General features: G+C 38.8%; 1 protein-coding gene across 1 annotated transcript; it reads right to left on the bottom strand.

Moving 5' to 3' along the window:
• Positions 1-2,351: 2,351 nt before the first annotated feature.
• Positions 2,352-15,104, bottom strand: LOC135530477 (zinc finger protein 239-like). Its single transcript, XM_064958793.1, has 3 exons — positions 14,861-15,104; positions 4,224-4,234; positions 2,352-3,988 (listed from the first exon to the last, which is right to left on the bottom strand). The coding sequence occupies exons 1-3, from the start codon at positions 15,102-15,104 to the stop codon at positions 3,245-3,247; spliced, it is 999 nt and encodes a 332-aa protein (XP_064814865.1). The 3' UTR covers positions 2,352-3,244.
• Between the last annotated feature and the right edge of the window lie 4,993 nt (positions 15,105-20,097).

Genomic DNA, 20,097 nt, shown 5'->3' with positions numbered 1-20,097 from the left:
CTTAGTGCCAGCCTCAGTCTGTGGTGGTATGTAAACAGCTACGAAAAATGCAGATAAACTCTCTAGGTAGATAGTGTGGTCTACAGCTTATCATGAGAAACTCTACTTCAGGCAATAGTATAGTAATAATTCAATAGCTCAAGACTTCCTTACAAAAATACATAGACCTCCACCCCTTGTCTTACCAGACGCTGCTGTTCTAACCTTCCGGTACAGCAGCATATAACCAGCCAGCTGTATGTTGATATTGTCGTAGTTCAGCCACGACTCCGTGAAGCATAAGATGTTACAGTCTTTAATGTCCCGTTGGTCGTTTAATCTTCCCAATAACTTGTCCATTTTATTGTCCAAAGATTGCACGTTTGCTAGCAGAATTGAGGGGAGTGTTTTTTTTTTTCTCGATCGCCTCTGACTCTTCAGAAGGCAACCCGCCCTCAGGCCTCTCTTTCTCCGTCTCCTCTTCAAGCAGATCACTGGGGTCGGGGCCTGTTCCCGAGGGAGCCATATATCCTCCGACTCTTCAGAAGGCAACCCGCCCTCAGGCCTCTCTTTCTCCGTCTCCTCTTCAAGCAGATCACTGGGGTCGGGGCCTGTTCCCGAGGGAGCCATATATCCTCCGACTCTTCAGAAGGCAACCCGCCCTCAGGCCTCTCTTTCTCCGTCTCCTCTTCATGCAGCTCACTGGGGTCGGGGCCTGTTCCCGAAGAAGGCATATACCCTCCGCCTCTTCAGAAGGCAACCCGCCCTCAGGCCTCTCTTTCTCAGTCTCCTCTTCAAGCAGATCACTGGGGTCGGGGCCTGTTCCGGGGGAGCCATATACCCTCCGCCTCGGGCTCGTCAGAGTGGTGAAAGAAGAAGAATGATTCTGCCGTGGTGAGTCACCGAGGTCCTGATGTCTAGAAGTTATTTTCGGTCATAAGAGACGTTAGCGGCAACATTATGTACAATTTTTTTTTTTTACTAATTTACATACAACGCAGATAAACAAACAAAAAAAACAATCGGTTGGGGGCGTCTGCATTTCTGCTCCGGCGCCATCTTACGGCGCAATTAGAGAACATTACCAACCCCTTCGCTCCGTATTTTCCTGCTCCACCACCACAGAAAGCACTGAGCTAGGCTGAAACACCTGCACTTTGGAGCTGCCTTACTCAAGAAAGCAAAAAGGTTTGTATGCCGGCTTTATTAACGCAATATTTATTAATTCATTTTTTTAAACATTGTTTGCAAACTGATGTGATGCATATTAATGCCAAAATAACATGCAAAACAGGCAACCACAAAAACAACAAAAAACTATATACACTGCTCCAAAAAATAAAGGGAACACTAAAATAACACACCCTAGATCTGAATGAATTAAATACTTTTTTCTTTACATAGTTGAATGTGCTGACAACAAAATCACACAAAAATGATCAATGGAAATCAAATTTATCAACCCATGGAGGTCTGATTTGGAGTCACACTCAAAATTGAAGTGGAAAACCACACTACAGGCTGATCCAACGTTGATGTAATGTCCTTAAAACCAGTCAAAATGAGGCTCAGTAGTGTGTGTGGCCTCCACGTGCCTGTATGACCTCCCTACAACTCCTAGACAGTCTGTGGTGCAACGTGGCATAGGTGGATGAAGCGAGACATGATGTCCCAGATGTGCTCAATTGGATTCAGGTCTGGGGAATGGGCGGGCCAGTCCAAAGCATCAATGCCTTCCTCTTGCAGGAACTGCTGACACACTCCAACTACATGAGGTCTAGCATTGTCTTGCATTAGGAGGAACCCAGGGCCAACCACACCAGCATATGGTCTCACAAGGGATCTGAGGATCTCATCTCGGGTACCTAATGGCAGTCAGGCTACCTCTGGCGAGCACATGGAGGGCTGTGCGGCCCCCCAAAGAAATGCCACCCCACACCAAGACTGACCCACCGCCAAATCGGTCACGCTGGAGGATGTTGCAGGCAGCAGAACGTTCTCCACGGCGTCTCCAGACTGTCACGTCTGTCACATGTGCTCAGTGTGAACCTGCTTTCATCTGTGAAGAGCACAGAGCGCCAGTAGCGAATTTGCCAATCTTGGTGTTCTCTGGCAAATGCCAAACGTCCTGCACGGTGTTGAGTTGTAAGCACAACCCCCACCTGTGGACGTCGGGCCCTCATACCACCCTCATGGAGTCTGTTTCTGACCATTTGAGCAGACACATGCACATTTGTGGCCTGCTGGAGGTCATTTTGCAGGGCTCTGGCAGTGCTCCTCCTGCTCCTCCTTGCACAAAGGCGGAGGTAGCGGTCCTGCTGCTGGGTTGTTGCCCTCCTACGGCCTCCTCCACATCTCCTGATGTACTGGCCTGTCTCCTGGTAGCGCCTCCATGCGCTGGATACTACGCTGACAGACACAGCAAACCTTCTTGCCACAGCTCGCATTGATGTGCCATCCTGGATGAGCTGCACTACCTGAGCCACTTGTGTGGGTTGTAGACTCCGTCTCATGCTACCACTAGAGTGAAAGCACCGCCAGCATTCAAAAGTGACCAAAACATCAGCCAGGAAGCATAGGAACTGAGAAGTGGTCTGTGGTCACCACCTGTAGAACCACTCCTTTATTGGGGGATGTCTTGCTAATTGCCTATAATTTCCACCTGTTGTATATTCCATTTGCACAACAGCATGTGAATGTATTGCCAATCAGTGTTGCTTCCTAAGTGGACAGTTTGATTTCACAGAAGTGTGATTGACTTGGAGTTACATTGTGTTGTTTAAGTGTTCTCGTTATTTTTTTGAGCAGTGTATATATATATATAACCACATTAAATCACACTCATAAAAGATTTACATGAATTCCCAGGCCTCTCCTGTAAACCTTTTTAAACCAATTCCTGTAAACCTTTTTTGAATACGATTTAATAATGCGGTATTAAACAAACCCCCAAATTCTCAGTCAAAAACTTAAGTCAGAACACAGCCTCTCTATTCTCTCATGTGTTTTCAGGTCCTCTGACTGGGAAAATGTCTTTCCACAATGAGAGCAGTAGTATGTCTTCTCCTCCTGTGTATTTGTATGAATTATTTCAGGTTCTAGAAATAAATCTTATTCCACACTGATAACAGTGGTAGATCTTTTCTCCTGTGTCTCAATGTTTTCAGGATCCTTAACAAGGTAAAAGTCTTTCCACATTGGGAGCAGTGGTCAGGTGTGTCCTCTCATGTCATGTAAGGTCCTGTAATCGTGAAAATCTCTTTCCTCACTGGGAGAATTGGTAAGGCTTTTCTCCTGTGTGTATTCCTTTATGCCTTTTCAGGCTCGCTAAATGGGTAAAACTCTTTCCACAGAGGGAACACTTAAAAGGCTTTTCTCCCGTGTGTGTCCTCTCATGCTCTTTTAGATTGCCCAAAGTGGTCAAACTCTTTCCACACAGGGAGCAGTGGTGAGGCTTCTCTCCTGTATGTATTCTCTTATGTATTTTCAGGGTCTCTAAATGAGAAAAATACTTGCCACACTGGGAGCAGTAATAAGGCTTCTCTCCTGTGTGCATTCTCTCATGTGTTTTCAGACTCCCTATCTGGGTAAAACTCTTTCCACACAGGGAACAGTGGTAAGGCTTCTCTCCTGAGTGTATTTTCTCATGTTTTTTAAGATTGCCTAACATGGTAAAATTCTTTCCACACAGGGAGCAGGGGTAAGGCTTCTCTCCTGTATGAATTCTCTCATGTATTTTCAGGCTTCCTAACTGAGTAAAACTCTTTCCACACTGGGAGCATTGGTAGGTCTTCCTCCCTGCTGTATGTATTTCTTCATGCCTATTCAGGGCCCTTAACCAGGTAAAACTCTTTCCACACTGGGAACATTGAAAAGGCTTTTCTCCTGTGTGCATCGTCTCATGCTGTTTTAGGTTCCAGAACCGGGTAAAACTCTTTCCACAGTGGGAGCAGTGGTGTGGTCTTGCTGGTTTGGACGTCTCTGGGTCTGGTTCCCTGAAGGACTCTTCCTGCTGTCAGAGTGAGAGTCTGGTCCCTCTCCTGTCAAAGACAGAGTATTGAGTGAAACTGAGACCTGAATGAAACAACCACATGATAAAACTGTCTTCCTATGAGGTTTAATCCAGAATAGATCCCTCAATAACAAATAAAGAGTGGCTGTTGTGATTTATAGGCCAATAAAAACACTATTAAACTTCATGGTTGTAGACCTAATGGATAAATAGACTAGTCAGTATAGGATACATGCATTAGACCTAATGAATAAATAGACTAGTCAGTATAGGATACATGTATTAGACTAGTCAGTATAGGATACATGTAATAGACTAGTCAGTATAGGATATATGTATTAGACCTAATGGATAATTAGACTAGTCAGTATAGGATACATGTATTAGACTAGTCAGTATAGGATATATGTATTAGACCTAATGGATAAATAGACTAGTCAGTATAGGATACATGTATTAGACTAGTCAGTATAGGATACATGTAATAGACTAGTCAGTATAGGATACATGTATTAGACTAGTCAGTATAGGATACATGTAATAGACCTAATAGATAATTAGACTAGTCAGTATAGGATACATGTAATAGACCTAATAGATAAATAGACTAGTCAGTATAGGATACATGTATTAGACCTAATGGATAAATAGACTAGTCAGTATAGGATACATGTATTAGACTGGTCAGTATAGGATACATGTAATAGACCTAATAGATAAATAGACTAGTCAGTATAGGATACATGTATTAGACTAGTCAGTATAGGATACATGTATTAGACTAGTCAGTATAGGATACATGTATTAGACTAGTCAGTATAGGATACATGTATTAGACTAGTCAGTATAGAATACATGTAATAGACTAGTCAGTATAGGATACATGTAATAGACTAGTCAGTATAGGATACATGTATTAGACTAGTCAGTATAGGATACATGTATTAGACCTAATGGATAAATAGACTGGTCAGGATAGGATACATGTATTAGACTAGTCAGTATAGGATACATGTAATAGACTAGTCAGTATAGGATACATGTATTAGACCTAATAGATAAATAGACTAGTCAGTATAGGATACATGTAATAGACTCGTCAGTATAGGATACATGTAATTGACTAGTCAGTATAGGATACATGTATTAGACTAGTCAGTATAGGATACATGTAATAGACTAGTCAGTATAGGATACATGTAATAGACTAGTCAGTATAGGATACATGTAATAGACTAGTCAGTATAGGATACATGTAATAGACTAGTCAGTATAGGATACATGTAATAGACTAGTCAGTATAGGATACATGTATTAGACCTAATGGATAAATAGACTAGTCAGTATAGGATACATGCATTAGACCTAATGAATAAATAGACTAGTCAGTATAGGATACATGTAATAGACTAGTCAGTATAGGATACATGTAATAGACTAGTCAGTATAGGATACATGTATTAGACTAGTCAGTATAGGATACATGTAATAGACTAGTCAGTATAGGATACATGTAATAGACTAGTCAGTATAGGATACATGTAATAGACTAGTCAGTATAGGATACATGTAATAGACTAGTCAGTATATGATACATGTAATAGACTAGTCAGTATAGGATACATGTATTAGACTAGTCAGTATAGGATACATGTAATAGACCTAATGGATAAATAGACTAGTCAGTATAGGATACATGTATTAGACCAGTCAGTATTGGATACATGTAATAGACCAGTCAGTATTGGATACATGTAATAGACTAGTCAGTATAGGATACATGTAATAGACTAGTCAGTATAGGATACATGTAATAGACTAGTCAGTATAGGATACATGTAATAGACTAGTCAGTATAGGATACATGTAATAGACCAGTCAGTATTGGATACATGTATTAGACCTAATAGATAATTAGACTAGTCAGTATAGGATACATGTATTAGACTAGTCAGTATAGGATACATGTAATAGACTAGTCAGTATAGGATACATGTATTAGACCTAATGGATAAATAGACTGGTCAGTATAGGATACATGTAATAGACTAGTCAGTATAGGATACATGTATTAGACCTAATGGATAAATAGACTAGTCAGTATAGGATACATGTATTAGACCTAATGGATAAATAGACTAGTCAGTATAGGATACATGTAATAGACTAGTCAGTATAGGATACATGTATTAGACTAGTCATATAGGATACATGTAATAGACTAGTCAGTATAGGATACATGTATTAGACTAGTCAGTATAGGATACATGTATTAGACTAGTCAGTATAGGATACATGTATTAGACTAGTCAGTATAGGATACATGTATTAGACTAGTCAGTATAGGATACATGTATTAGACTAGTCAGTATAGGATACATGTATTAGACTAGTCAGTATAGGATACATGTATTAGACTAGTCAGTATAGGATACATGTAATAGACCTAATGGATAAATATACTAGTCAGTAAAGGATACATGTAATAGACCTAATAGATAAATAGACTAGTCAGTATAGGATACATGTATTAGACTAGTCAGTATAGGATACATGTAATAGACTAGTCAGTATAGGATACATGTAATAGACTAGTCAGTATAGGATACATGTATTAGACTAGTCAGTATAGGATACATGTATTAGACCTAATAGATAAATAGACTAGTCATATAGGATACATGTATTAGACTAGTCAGTATAGGATACATGTAATAGACTAGTCAGTATAGGATACATGTAATAGACTAGTCAGTATAGGATACATGTATTAGACTAGTCAGTATAGGATACATGTAATAGACTAGTCAGTATAGGATACATGTAATAGACTAGTCAGTATAGGATACATGTAATAGACTAGTCAGTATAGGATACATGTAATAGACCTAATGGATAAATAGACTAGTCAGTATAGGATACATGTATTAGACCTAATGGATAAATAGACTAGTCAGTATAGGATACATGTATTAGACTAGTCAGTATAGGATACATGTATTAGACCTAATGGATAAATAGACTAGTCAGTATAGGATACATGTAATAGACTAGTCAGTATAGGATACATGTATTAGACTAGTCAGTATAGGATACATGTAATAGACTAGTCAGTATAGGATACATGTAATAGACTAGTCAGTATAGGATACATGTATTAGACTAGTCAGTATAGGATACATGTAATGGACTAGTCAGTATAGGATACATGTAATAGACTAGTCAGTATAGGATACATGTATTAGACTAGTCAGTATAGGATACATGTATTAGACCTAATGGATAAATAGACTAGTCAGTATAGAATACATGTAATAGACTAGTCAGTATAGGATACATGTATTAGACTAGTCAGTATAGGATACATGTATTAGACTAGTCAGTATAGGATACATGTAATAGACTAGTCAGTATAGGATACATGTAATAGACTAGTCAGTATAGGATACATGTATTAGACTAGTCAGTATAGGATACATGTAATGGACTAGTCAGTATAGGATACATGTAATAGACTAGTCAGTATAGGATACATGTATTAGACTAGTCAGTATAGGATACATGTATTAGACTAGTCAGTATAGGATACATGTATTAGACCTAATGGATAAATAGACTAGTCAGTATAGGATACATGTATTAGACCTAATGGATAAATAGACTAGTCAGTATAGGATACATGTATTAGACCTAATGGATAAATAGACTAGTCAGTATAGGATACATGTAATAGACTAGTCAGTATAGGATACATGTAATAGACTAGTCAGTATAGGATACATGTATTAGACTAGTCAGTATAGGATACATGTAATATACTAGTCAGTATAGGATACATGTAATAGAATAGTCAGTATAGGATACATGTAATAGACTAGTCAGTATAGGATACATGTATTAGACCTAATGGATAAATAGACTAGTCATATAGGATACATGTATTAGACTAGTCAGTATAGGATACATGTAATAGACTAGTCAGTATAGGATACATGTATTAGACTAGTCAGTATAGGATACATGTAATAGACTAGTCAGTATAGGATACATGTAATAGACTAGTCAGTATAGGATACATGTATTAGACCTAATGGATAAATAGACTAGTCATATAGGATACATGTAATAGACTAGTCAGTATAGGATACATGTATTAGACCTAATAGATAAATAGACTAGTCAGTATAGGATACATGTATTAGACTAGTCAGTATAGGATACATGTAATAGACTAGTCAGTATAGGATACATGTAATAGACTAGTCAGTATAGGATACATGTATTAGACCTAATGGATAAATAGACTAGTCATATAGGATACATGTATTAGACTAGTCAGTATAGGATACATGTAATAGACTAGTCAGTATAGGATACATGTATTAGACTAGTCAGTATAGGATACATGTATTAGACTAGTCAGTATAGGATACATGTATTAGACTAGTCAGTATAGGATACATGTATTAGACTAGTCAGTATAGGATACATGTATTAGACCTAATGTATAATTAGACTAGTCAGTATAGGATACATGTAATAGACTAGTCAGTATAGGATACATGTAATAGACTAGTCAGTATAGGATACATGTATTAGACTAGTCAGTATAGGATACATGTAATAGACTAGTCAGTATAGGATACATGTAATAGACTAGTCAGTATAGGATACATGTATTAGACTAGTCAGTATAGGATACATGTATTAGACTAGTCAGTATAGGATACATGTAATAGACTAGTCAGTATAGGATACATGTAATAGACTAGTCAGTATAGGATACATGTATTAGACTAGTCAGTATAGGATACATGTATTAGACTAGTCAGTATAGGATACATGTAATAGACTAGTCAGTATAGGATACATGTAATAGACTAGTCAGTATAGGATACATGTAATAGACTAGTCATATAGGATACATGTAATAGACTAGTCATATAGGATACATGTATTAGACCTAATGGATAAATAGACTAGTCAGTATAGGATACATGTAATAGACTAGTCAATAGACTAGTCAGTATAGGATACATGTAATAGACTAGTCAGTATAGGATACATGTATTAGACTAGTCAGTATAGGATACATGTAATAGACTAGTCAGTATAGGATACATGTAATAGACTAGTCAGTATAGGATACATGTATTAGACTAGTCAGTATAGGATACATGTATTAGACCTAATAGATAAATAGACTAGTCAGTATAGGATACATGTATTAGACTAGTCAGTATAGGATACATGTAATAGACTAGTCAGTATAGGATACATGTAATAGACTAGTCAGTATAGGATACATGTAATAGACTAGTCAGTATAGGATACATGTAATAGACTAGTCAGTATAGGATACATGTAATAGACTAGTCAGTATAGGATACATGTAATAGACTAGTCAGTATAGGATACATGTAATAGACTAGTCATATAGGATACATGTATTAGACCTAATGGATAAATAGACTAGTCAGTATAGGATACATGTAATAGACTAGTCAGTATAGGATACATGTAATAGACTAGTCAGTATAGGATACATGTAATAGACTAGTCAGTATAGGATACATGTAATAGACTAGTCAGTATAGGATACATGTATTAGACTAGTCAGTATAGGATACATGTAATAGACTCGTCAGTATAGGATACATGTAATAGACTAGTCAGTATAGGATACATGTAATAGACTAGTCAGTATAGGATACATGTATTAGACCTAATAGATAAATAGACTAGTCAGTATAGGATACATGTATTAGACTAGTCAGTATAGGATACATGTAATAGACTCGTCAGTATAGGATACATGTAATAGACTAGTCAGTATAGGATACATGTAATAGACTAGTCAGTATAGGATACATGTAATAGACTAGTCAGTATAGGATACATGTAATAGACTAGTCAGTATAGGATACATGTAATAGACTAGTCAGTATAGGATACATGTAATAGACTAGTCATATAGGATACATGTATTAGACCTAATGGATAAATAGACTAGTCAGTATAGGATACATGTATTAGACTAGTCAGTATAGGATACATGTAATAGACTAGTCAGTATAGGATACATGTATTAGACCTAATGGATAAATAGACTAGTCAGTATAGGATACATGTATTAGACTAGTCAGTATAGGATACATGTAATAGACTAGTCAGTATAGGATACATGTAATAGACTAGTCAGTATAGGATACATGTAATAGACTAGTCAGTATAGGATACATGTATTAGACCTAATAGATAAATATACTAGTCATATAGGATACATTTATAAAATAAGGCTGTAACGTAACATAATGTGGAAAAAGTCAAGGGGTCTGAATACTTTCCGAATGCACTGTAGATCACTGTGATGCTTTTCTAGGAACAGGTTCTTGATATTCTATTGATGATATTAATTGAGAACATATTTTTGGATCTACGATGTCATAACTCATTTTAATCATATTGTGGATTATTTAAATTATATTGAGGAGCTGTGCCATTTTGTACCACTGTCTCTATTTAAATTATATCTAGGGCTGTGTCATTGTGTACCACTGTCTCTATTTAAATTATATCTAGGGGCTGTGTCATTGTGTACCACTGTCTCTATTTAAATTATATCTAGGGGCTGTGTCATTGTGTACCACTGTCTCTATTTAAATTATATCTAGGGCTGTGTCATTGTGTACCACTGTCTCTATTTAAATTATATCTAGGGGCTGTGTCATTGTGTACCACTGTCTCTATTTAAATTATATCTAGGGGCTGTGTCATTGTGTACCACTGTCTCTATTTAAATTATATCTAGGGGCTGTGTCATTGTGTACCACTGTCTCTATTTAAATTATATCTAGGGGCTGTGTCATTGTGTACCACTGTCTCTATTTAAATTATATCTAGGGGCTGTGTCATTGTGTACCACTGTCTCTATTTAAATTATATCTAGGGGCTGTGCCATTGTGTACCACTGTCTCTATTTAAATTATATCTAGGGGCTGTGTCATTGTGTACCACTGTCTCTATTTAAATTATATTGAGGGGCTGTGTCATTGTGTACCACTGTCTCTATTTAAATTATATCTGGGGGCTGTGTCATTGTGTACCACTATGTCTATGTAAATTATATCTAGGGCCTGTGTCATTGTGTACCACTATGTCTATTTAAATTATATTGAGGGGCTGTGTCATTGTGTACCACTGTCTCTATTTAAATTATATTGAGGAGCTGTGTCATTGTGTACCACTGTCTCTATTTAAATTATACTGAGGGGCTGTGTCATTGCGTACCACTGTCTCTATTTAAATTATATCTAGGGGCTGTGTCATTGTGTACCACTGTCTCTACTTAAATTATATCTAGGGGCTGTGTCATTGTGTACCATCATCTCTATTTAAATTATATCTAGGGGCTGTGTCATTGTGTACCACTGTCTCTATTTAAATTATATCTAGGGGCTGTGTCATTGTGTACCACTGTCTCTATTTAAATTATATCTAGGGGCTGTGTCATTGTGTACCACTGTCTCTATTTAAATTATATCTAGGGGCTGTGTCATTGTGTACCACTGTCTCTATTTAAATTATATCTAGGGGCTGTGTCATTGTGTACCATCATCTCTATTTAAATTATATCTAGGGGCTGTGTCATTGTGTACCATCATCTCTATTTAAATTATATCTAGGGGCTGTGTCATTGTGTACCATCATCTCTATTTAAATTATATCTAGGGGCTGTGTCATTATGATCCTCAGACTCCTCTTTCCTTTTCCCCATGTGAACCATAAAAAAAGATAACTTTTTGAAAAATTACAAAATAGCACAGTTGGTTAGGAGCCCGTAAAACGACAGCCATCCTCCACGGAGCCATTATGTACAATAACGTATCAATGACCCAAGCCCAGCTCATTTAATCCCTACCATTGTGTCGCTGAGTTGTCATAATGCTTCAGCAAATGTACATTATTATTATTATTACTTTAAAGTACTACTTAAGTACTTTTTGGGGATATCTGTACTTGACTATTTATATTTTTCACAAATTTTACTTCACTACATTCCTAAAGATAACAATGTACTTTTTACTACATACATTTTCCCCTCACACCCAAAAGTACTCGTTAAATTTTGAACGCTTAGCAGGCCAGGAAAGTGGTCCAATTCACACACTTATCAAGAGAACACGTGGGCATCCCTCCTGCTTCTGATCTGGAGGACTCACTAAACACATGCTTCGTTTGTAAATGATGTCTGAGTGTTGGAGTGTGTCCCCTGACTATCTGTAAATGATGTCTGAGTGTTGGAGTGTGCCCCTGACTATCTGTAAATTATGTCTGAGTGTTGGAGTGTGTCCCCTGACTATCTGTAAATGATGTCTGAGTGTTGGAGTGTGCCCCTGACTATCTGTAAAATATGTCTGAGTGTTGGAGTGTGCCCCTGACTATCTGTAAATTATGTCTGAGTGTTGGAGTGTGTGCCCTGACTATCTGTACATGATGTCTGAGTGTTGGAGTGTGTCCCCTGACTATCTGTACATGATGTCTGAGTGTTGGAGTGTGTCCCCTGACTATCTGTCCAATTGTAAAACAAGAAAACGATGCCATCTGCTTTGTTTAATACTTTTACTGGTGATAGTTATGTATATTTTAGCAATTCAATTTACTTTTGAAACATAGGAATATTTAGAACCAAGTAGTATTTTACTGGCTGACAATGCTTGATAATGTATGTAATATCAATAAGAGAGATATATTTTCTTGGTGATTTCAATACTGACTTCAATATTTCAATATCAACAAGCTGCCCACTCAAGAAAAAAAAAAACTCAAAACTGCAACCAGTGCCTGCAACCTGGTTCAGGTTATCAGTAACCATGGATTGTAAAACGGTCATGGTCACAACATGTTGAAACAACAGTAGCTAGGATGGGGAGAAGTATAACAAATGAAGGGCTGCTCTGTCTTCTTAAACAACACTATCAACAAGGCAGGTCCTACAGGCCCTAGTTTCTACCTTCTTAACAGCACTATCAACAAGGCAGGTCCTACAGGCCCTAGTTTCTACCTTCTTAACAACACTATCAACAAGGCAGGTCCTACAGGCCCTAGTTTCTACCTTCTTAACAACACTATCAACAAGGCAGGTCCTACAGGCCCTAGTTCCTACCTTCTTAACAACACCATCAACAAGGCAGGTCCTACAGGCCCTAGTTTCTACCTTCTTAACAACACTATCAACAAGGCAGGTCCTACAGGCCCTAGTTTCTACCTTCTTAACAGCACTATCAACAAGACAGGTCCTACAGGCCCTAGTTTCTACCTTCTTAACAGCACTATCAACAAGGCAGGTCCTACAGGCCCTAGTTTCTACCTTCTTAACAACACTATCAACAAGGCAGGTCCTACAGGCTCTAGTTTTGTCACACCTGGACTACTGTTCAGTCGTGTGGTCAGGTGACACAAAGAGGGACTTAGGAAAATTTAAATAGGCTCAGAACAGAGCAGCACAACTGGCCCTTGGATGTACACAGAGAGCTAACAATGATATGCATGTCAATCTCTCCTGGCTCAAAGTAGAGGAGAGATGCATCACTGCTTGTATTTGTGAGAGGTGTTGACAAGCTGAATGCACCGAGCTGTCTGCTTGAACTACTGGCACACAGCTCAGACACCCATGTCCACCCCACAAGACATGCCACCAGAGGTCTCTTCACAGTCCCCAAGTACAGAACAGACTATGGGAGAAGCACAGTACTACATAGAGCCATGACTACATGGAACTATATTCCACAGTACTACACAGAGCCATGACTACATGGAACTATATTCCACAGTACTACATAGAGCCATGACTACATGGAACTATATTCCACAGTACTACACAGAGCCATGACTACATGGAACTATATTCCACAGTACTACACAGAGCCATGACTACATGGAACTATATTCCACAGTACTACACAGAGCCATGACTACATGGAACTATATTCCACAGTACTACACAGAGCCATGACTACATGGAACTATATTCCACACCAGGTAACTGAAGCAAGTACAAGTACAGTAGAATCAGATTTGGTTTAAAAAAAACGACACCTTATGGAACAGTGTGGACAAAGAAGAACCACATAGACATACATATGAGAAGACGCACACCTACACACCTACACATGTACTGTAGATATGTGGTGGTAGAGTAGTGGCCTGATGGAACACACTTAATTTGTTGTGAAAAGCGTTATGAAATGTAATGTCATGTAATATTTTTTTAAAAATCATATATAACTGCCTTAATGTTGCTGGACCCCAGGAAGAGTAGCTGCTGCCTTGGCAGGAACCAATGGGGATCCATAATAAACCCCAGGAAGAGTAGCTGCTGCCTTGGCAGGAACAAATGGGGATCCATAATAAATCCCAGGAAGAGTAGCTGCTGCCTTGGCAGGAACAAATGGGGATCCATAATAAACCCTAGGAAGAGTAGCTGTTGCCTTGACAGGACCTAATGGGGATCCATAATAAAACCCAGGAAGAGTAGCTGCTGCCTTGGTAGGAACTAATGGGGATCCATAATAAAACCCAGGAAGAGTAGCTGCTGCCTTAGCACAACCTAAAAAGAGATCCTTAATAAATACAAATGAAACTGCCTCCATGTTTTGAGGATATACAGTGTTAATTTACAGTTACATTGTTTACAAACAATGAGAGTAAAACAAGCTTATATTTTGCATTCGGATAGAGTACAACAGTTGAACTAAATTCAGTGGACATTTACACGTTATATTCTCCAAGAATCAATGGCGAGGCCCAGAGCCAGATATTAAAACGATATATTAATTCAACAAGGGCAGTTTGTGGCCCAGTACTCACGGGTGTTAATCAGATCTTCAGCCTCCTCTTCCTCTTCAAAAGGTTCTTTCTCTTCTTTCACTATAACATCCTCCTCCTCTTCCTCCTTTTTAATTCTGAAAGCTTCTACCTCCTCTTCTTCTACTGTGACAGCCTCTATCCCCTCTTCATCTTTCACTCTAAAAGGTTCTTTCTCTTCTTTCACTGTAACATCCTCCTCTTCTTTCAATGTGATACTGATAGCCTCTTCTACCTCCTTTTTCATTCTGAAAGCTTCTTCCTCTCCTTTTACTGTAATATCCCCCTCCTCTTCTTTCACGACAATGTTCAGTCCCAGAGCTTCTTTCTCCGTCCAGTAGACCTCCTCTTCTTTATCAGGAGGAGAGTAGCTTAGTGAACTCATGGTCGGAGATGTTAGCTAGTTAGCATTAACGACTAGCCTGGTTCTAAGCTAATTCAGCAATCCAGCTAGCTACTAACTTAACAACGTATATATTTAATTAAATGGTGAAACTAGCTATACGAAATAATTATGTTTTAAACACAGGGACCAATATACACCGAAACAGTCTTAAGAGCTCATACGTTTCGGCTATATTGGCTAACAAGCTACGGAGGTGTCTGACAAGCTGCAGTTGTTGAAGAAACTTCCCGTTCCGTCCACTAGATTACACGTCACGCTGGTAGCGACGCCCGAAAGACGCTCATCGCCATCTGCGGCCTAGAGTGGGGAAGTTGATTGATTTGTGCAGATTTGTAATGAGAAAACAATCAAAACATATTTTACATCTGCTATACACAGTGGTGTTTTTTTAACGTCATATCCGGATGTAACCTAAAACATTACCCCAGTTTGATATGCTGCTTGTGTATTCATTCCCATATCAGCAAAATAAAACGTCATGTTTTGGTCACAGAGAAACAATCACATGGTTAGCTAGTTGGCTACAGCAGGTTCTACCATTTCACAATAGTCTGTAATGACTAGTTAACAAAATACGTTTTTGTTGTGAAAGCAAAATAAGTGTATCTAGCCTTTTAGCTCCCTCTGGACTGCTAGCTCGATAGCCTTTTGCTGCCTTGGCAACAGCTAATGGGGATCCATAATAAATATAAATACCCTTGGTTTTGCTGTTTAAATTTAGCAGTTTTTCTTATTCACAATAAAGAGTACCATAATGATAGTCACTTCATACTTGTGTTGTTTCATGTATTTTGGGAGGCTAGACTCTCAAGACAATTACTTAACCTTTCTGGCTGTAGTAACTAGTGACATCCTTGTTGTTGTGAATAAGCTGTCATGTCCACCAGATTTTCGTCACACTGGCAGCATTGCCTGAAAGACCGGGTAACGCATTTGAAGAAAATATTTGATTTATTTTTCATTTCTTTCAATAAAGTTTACATTTTATATTGAGGCGTACAAAGAGAAACATATGTTAATTTATTAGTTTTTGATTCATTTAAAATAAACTTTACATCTACTACACAATCAGTCAAATAAACAGTTTATTTTAACAATGCTATTCAAATGAGCCTCTAGCTATATACATGGTATTAGAATAGATACCCACATATACAGTACCAGTCAAAAGTTTGGACACATCTACTCATTCAAGGGTTTTTCTTTATTTTTACTATTTTCTACATTGTAGAATAATAATGAAGACATAAACTACAAAATAACATATATAATAGGGATGCACCGATATTACATTTTTGACAAACACCGATAACCGATATTAAACATTTTTGCGGCCTTTTAAGCATTCTACTACAGTTAAATAGTTGAAACACACACACACACTGACCAAAAAGTTATTCCCATTACCAGTAAAACATAATCAAAACCTATTTCTTTCACTTATGTGTTGTTTCGTGGTTCATTTGTTCAGTCATTTCATTCTCAATCAGGATTTCATCATACATGTCAAGCAGTGAAGTTTCAGCTCTGTCTGTCCGTGTCCTCTTCCTTGGTGCACACTGTCACTGTGTCCGTTTCCATGTTGTCCAGCTCTGTCAGTCTGTGGCCTCTCTTCCTTGGTGAGCACGATCACTGTGTCCGTTTCCATCTTGTCCAGCTCTGTCAGTCCGTGGCCTCTCTTCCTCCTTGCCCACTGTCACTGTGTCCGTTTTCATCTTGTCCAGCTGTGTCTGTAACATTTAATGTAAACCCTGTTTCTTGTCTGTATTGAATTAGTGGTCCTTGTAGCATCGAGCACGGCGGCGACACAGTAAAAAGGCTCAGAGAGAATGCCTGTTAAAGAAGTAGCGGGTCCTAGTGTACCTAGTGTAACGGATGTGAAATGGCTAGCAAGTTACCGGTGGTGTGCGCTAAATAGCGTTTCAATCGGTGACGTCACTTGCTCTGAGACCTTGAAGTAGTGGTTTGTGGAGTGACAGGTAACGACGCTTCCAGGGGTGACTGTTGTTGATGTGTGCAAAGGGTCCCTGGTTCACGCCCGGGTATGGGTGAGGTCTAAAATTATACTGTTACACTAGTATCGAGCATGGTGGCAACACAGTAAAGCGGCTCAGAGAGAATGCCTGTTAATAAAGAAGTAGCGGGTCTTGTACCTAGCATCGAGCACGGCCGCGACACAGTAGAGGCTCATAGAGAATACCGCCGAATCGCTTATTCACAGCTTCTAGTTGAGCACTTTTACAAGTTTTAATCCTCTACCTTTGTTATGGCTGCTTTGCTTGATGTATTGTTGTCTCAACCTTCTTGCCCTTTGTGCTGTTGTCTGTGCCCAATAATGTTTGTACCATGTCCTGCTGCTGCCATGTTGTGTTGCTACCATGCTGTGTTGTCATGTGTTGCTATTTAGCTCGCAGCACCGCTAACTAGCTAGCCGTTTCACATCCATTACACCTAGTAAAAAATGTAAAAAAAGGTTACATATATATATATATTAAATAAATAAAACCCCACGGTCGGCAGTTTTGTTGAGTGTTTCAGAGCGTATCATGTCTGCTGCAGACACAGTTGAGGAGCTTATTTCTCCAAACAGTTGTTAGAATGTGTTCATGTTTCAAAGTTTCAAACATGTTCTCAAATGCCATTGAAATGGCAGCATTGGAATGAGAACCAGCACATTCTTGAACATGCAATACGGCTTTCCTGAGTACGAAATCCTCGTCGACCAACTGTGCTGTCAGACTCAGCATGCTCATGGGGCTGACATCGCTGGTCCAAATGTCAGTCGTGAAGCTAATAACAGTGACACCCATTGCAAGTAGCTCATGGATGTGAGTTTCAACAACTCTGAGACTGTAGGGCAACATCTGAAAAATAGCTTCTACTTGGTAGTGTGTACTGGGGTTTCGAAGTGCTCGACCGGTGCAGATCGGTTGATTTTCAAGGGCAATGAATTCCATTATCTTGGCGTTAGTGGATTTCACCTTTGTGTTTCCAGACTGAAATTTTCTTACCCTTTCAAATGACTGCTGGACTTGAACTTGTTTAGTTGTTTGAAATGTGAACTTAGTTTTTTTTCTGCTTTTGTTCTAAGTCGTCGCAGAACACCTGGGGGTGATGCACTTTCAAATGAGTCATTGTGGTATTGAAAAGATTTCACTTTCTCCCCTCCTCAGGAAATAATAGCAGCACAACTTTAAAATCGATCCACACAGCAGACATTGTGGGCTAGGTTAGGAATGCTGTGCAAATAAATAAATAAAAAATCCTACAATGTGATTTTCTGGATTTCTTTCTCTCATTTTGTCTGTCATAGTTGAAGTGTACCAATGATGAAAATTATAGGCCTCTCTCATCTTTTTAAGTGGGAGAACTTGCACAATTGGTGGCTGACTAAATACATTATGTCATCTACCTACTTTATATAGGTATGTGCGTCAGCTTTGACATTGGTTTTGCACATTGCCGTTAAACTAGACATCGGGCCGATGTTGGCATTGTTAGCTATAATCAGCCGATTCCGATATATCGTGCATCCCTAATATAGACACAGTGCATTTGGAAAGTATTCAGAACCCTTGACTTTTTCAACATTTTGTTACGTTACAGCCTTATTATAAAATAAATTAAATTGTTTTTGTTCTCATCAATCTACGTACAATACCCCTAATGACAAAGCAAAAACAGGTTTTAAGAAATATTTGTAAATGTATAAAAAAAACAACTGAAATATCACATTATCATAAGTATTCAGACCCTTTACTCGGTACTTTGTTGAAGCACCTTTGGCAGCGATTACAGCCTCAAGTCTTCTTAGGTATGATGCTACAAGCTTGGCACACCTGTATTTGGGGAGTTTCTCCCATTCTTCTCTGCAGATCCTCTCAAGCTCTGTCAGGTTGGATGGGGAACGTTGCTGCACAGCTATTTTCAGATCTCTTCAAAGATGTTAGATCGGGTTCAAATCCGGGCTCTTGCTGGGCCACTCAAGGACGTTCAGAGACTTGTCCCAAAGCCACTCCTGCGTTATCTTGGCAGTGTGCTTAGGGTCGTTGTCCTGTTGGAAGGTGAACCTTCGCCCCAGTCTGAGGTACTGATCGCTCTGGAGCAGGTTTTCATCAAGGATCTCTGTACTTTTCTCCGTTCATCTTTGCCTCGATCCTGACTAGTCTCCCTGCCAATGAAAAAAATCCAGACAGCATGATATTGCCACCACCATGCTTCACCGTAGGGACAGTGCCAGGTTTCCTCCAGACATGACACTTGGCATTTAGGCCTATCTCGGTTTCAGAGATGGTTGTCCTTCTGGAAGATTCTTCCATCTTCACAGAGCTCTGTCAGAGTGATCATCGTGTTCTAGGTCACCTCCTGACCAAGGCTCGTCTCCCCCGATTGCTCAGTTTGGCCAGGCGACCAGCTCTAGTTAAGAGTCTTCAATTTAAGATGGAGGCCACTATGTACTTGGAGGCCTTCAATGTTGCAGACATTTTGGTGCCCAGGATCACAACCCTTCCCCAGATCTCGACAGAATCTCGGTGCTCTATGGTTTTTGCTCTGACATGGACTGTCAACTGTGAAACCTGTATATAGACAGGTGTGTGCCTTTCCAAATCATGTCCAATCAATTGAATTTACCACAGGTGGACTCCAAGCAAGTTGAAGAAACATCTCAAGGATGATCAATGGAAACAGGATGCACTTGAGCTTAATTTCGAGTTTCAAAGCAAAGGGTCTGAATATTAATGTCATTGATGAAAAAACTAAAACAGGCCTATTTTTTGTTGTTGTTGTTGTAAGAATTCATAAAACAATATGATTTGTGGTGTTTGGTTCTAAA

The sequence above is a fragment of the Oncorhynchus masou genome, unplaced genomic scaffold (assembly GCF_036934945.1).
Source record: "Oncorhynchus masou masou isolate Uvic2021 unplaced genomic scaffold, UVic_Omas_1.1 unplaced_scaffold_1350, whole genome shotgun sequence".
Classification (NCBI taxonomy): Eukaryota; Metazoa; Chordata; class Actinopteri; order Salmoniformes; family Salmonidae; genus Oncorhynchus; species Oncorhynchus masou.
Note: the sequence above shows the minus strand (reverse complement) of the source record. Positions and strands in the feature narration are given on the sequence as shown.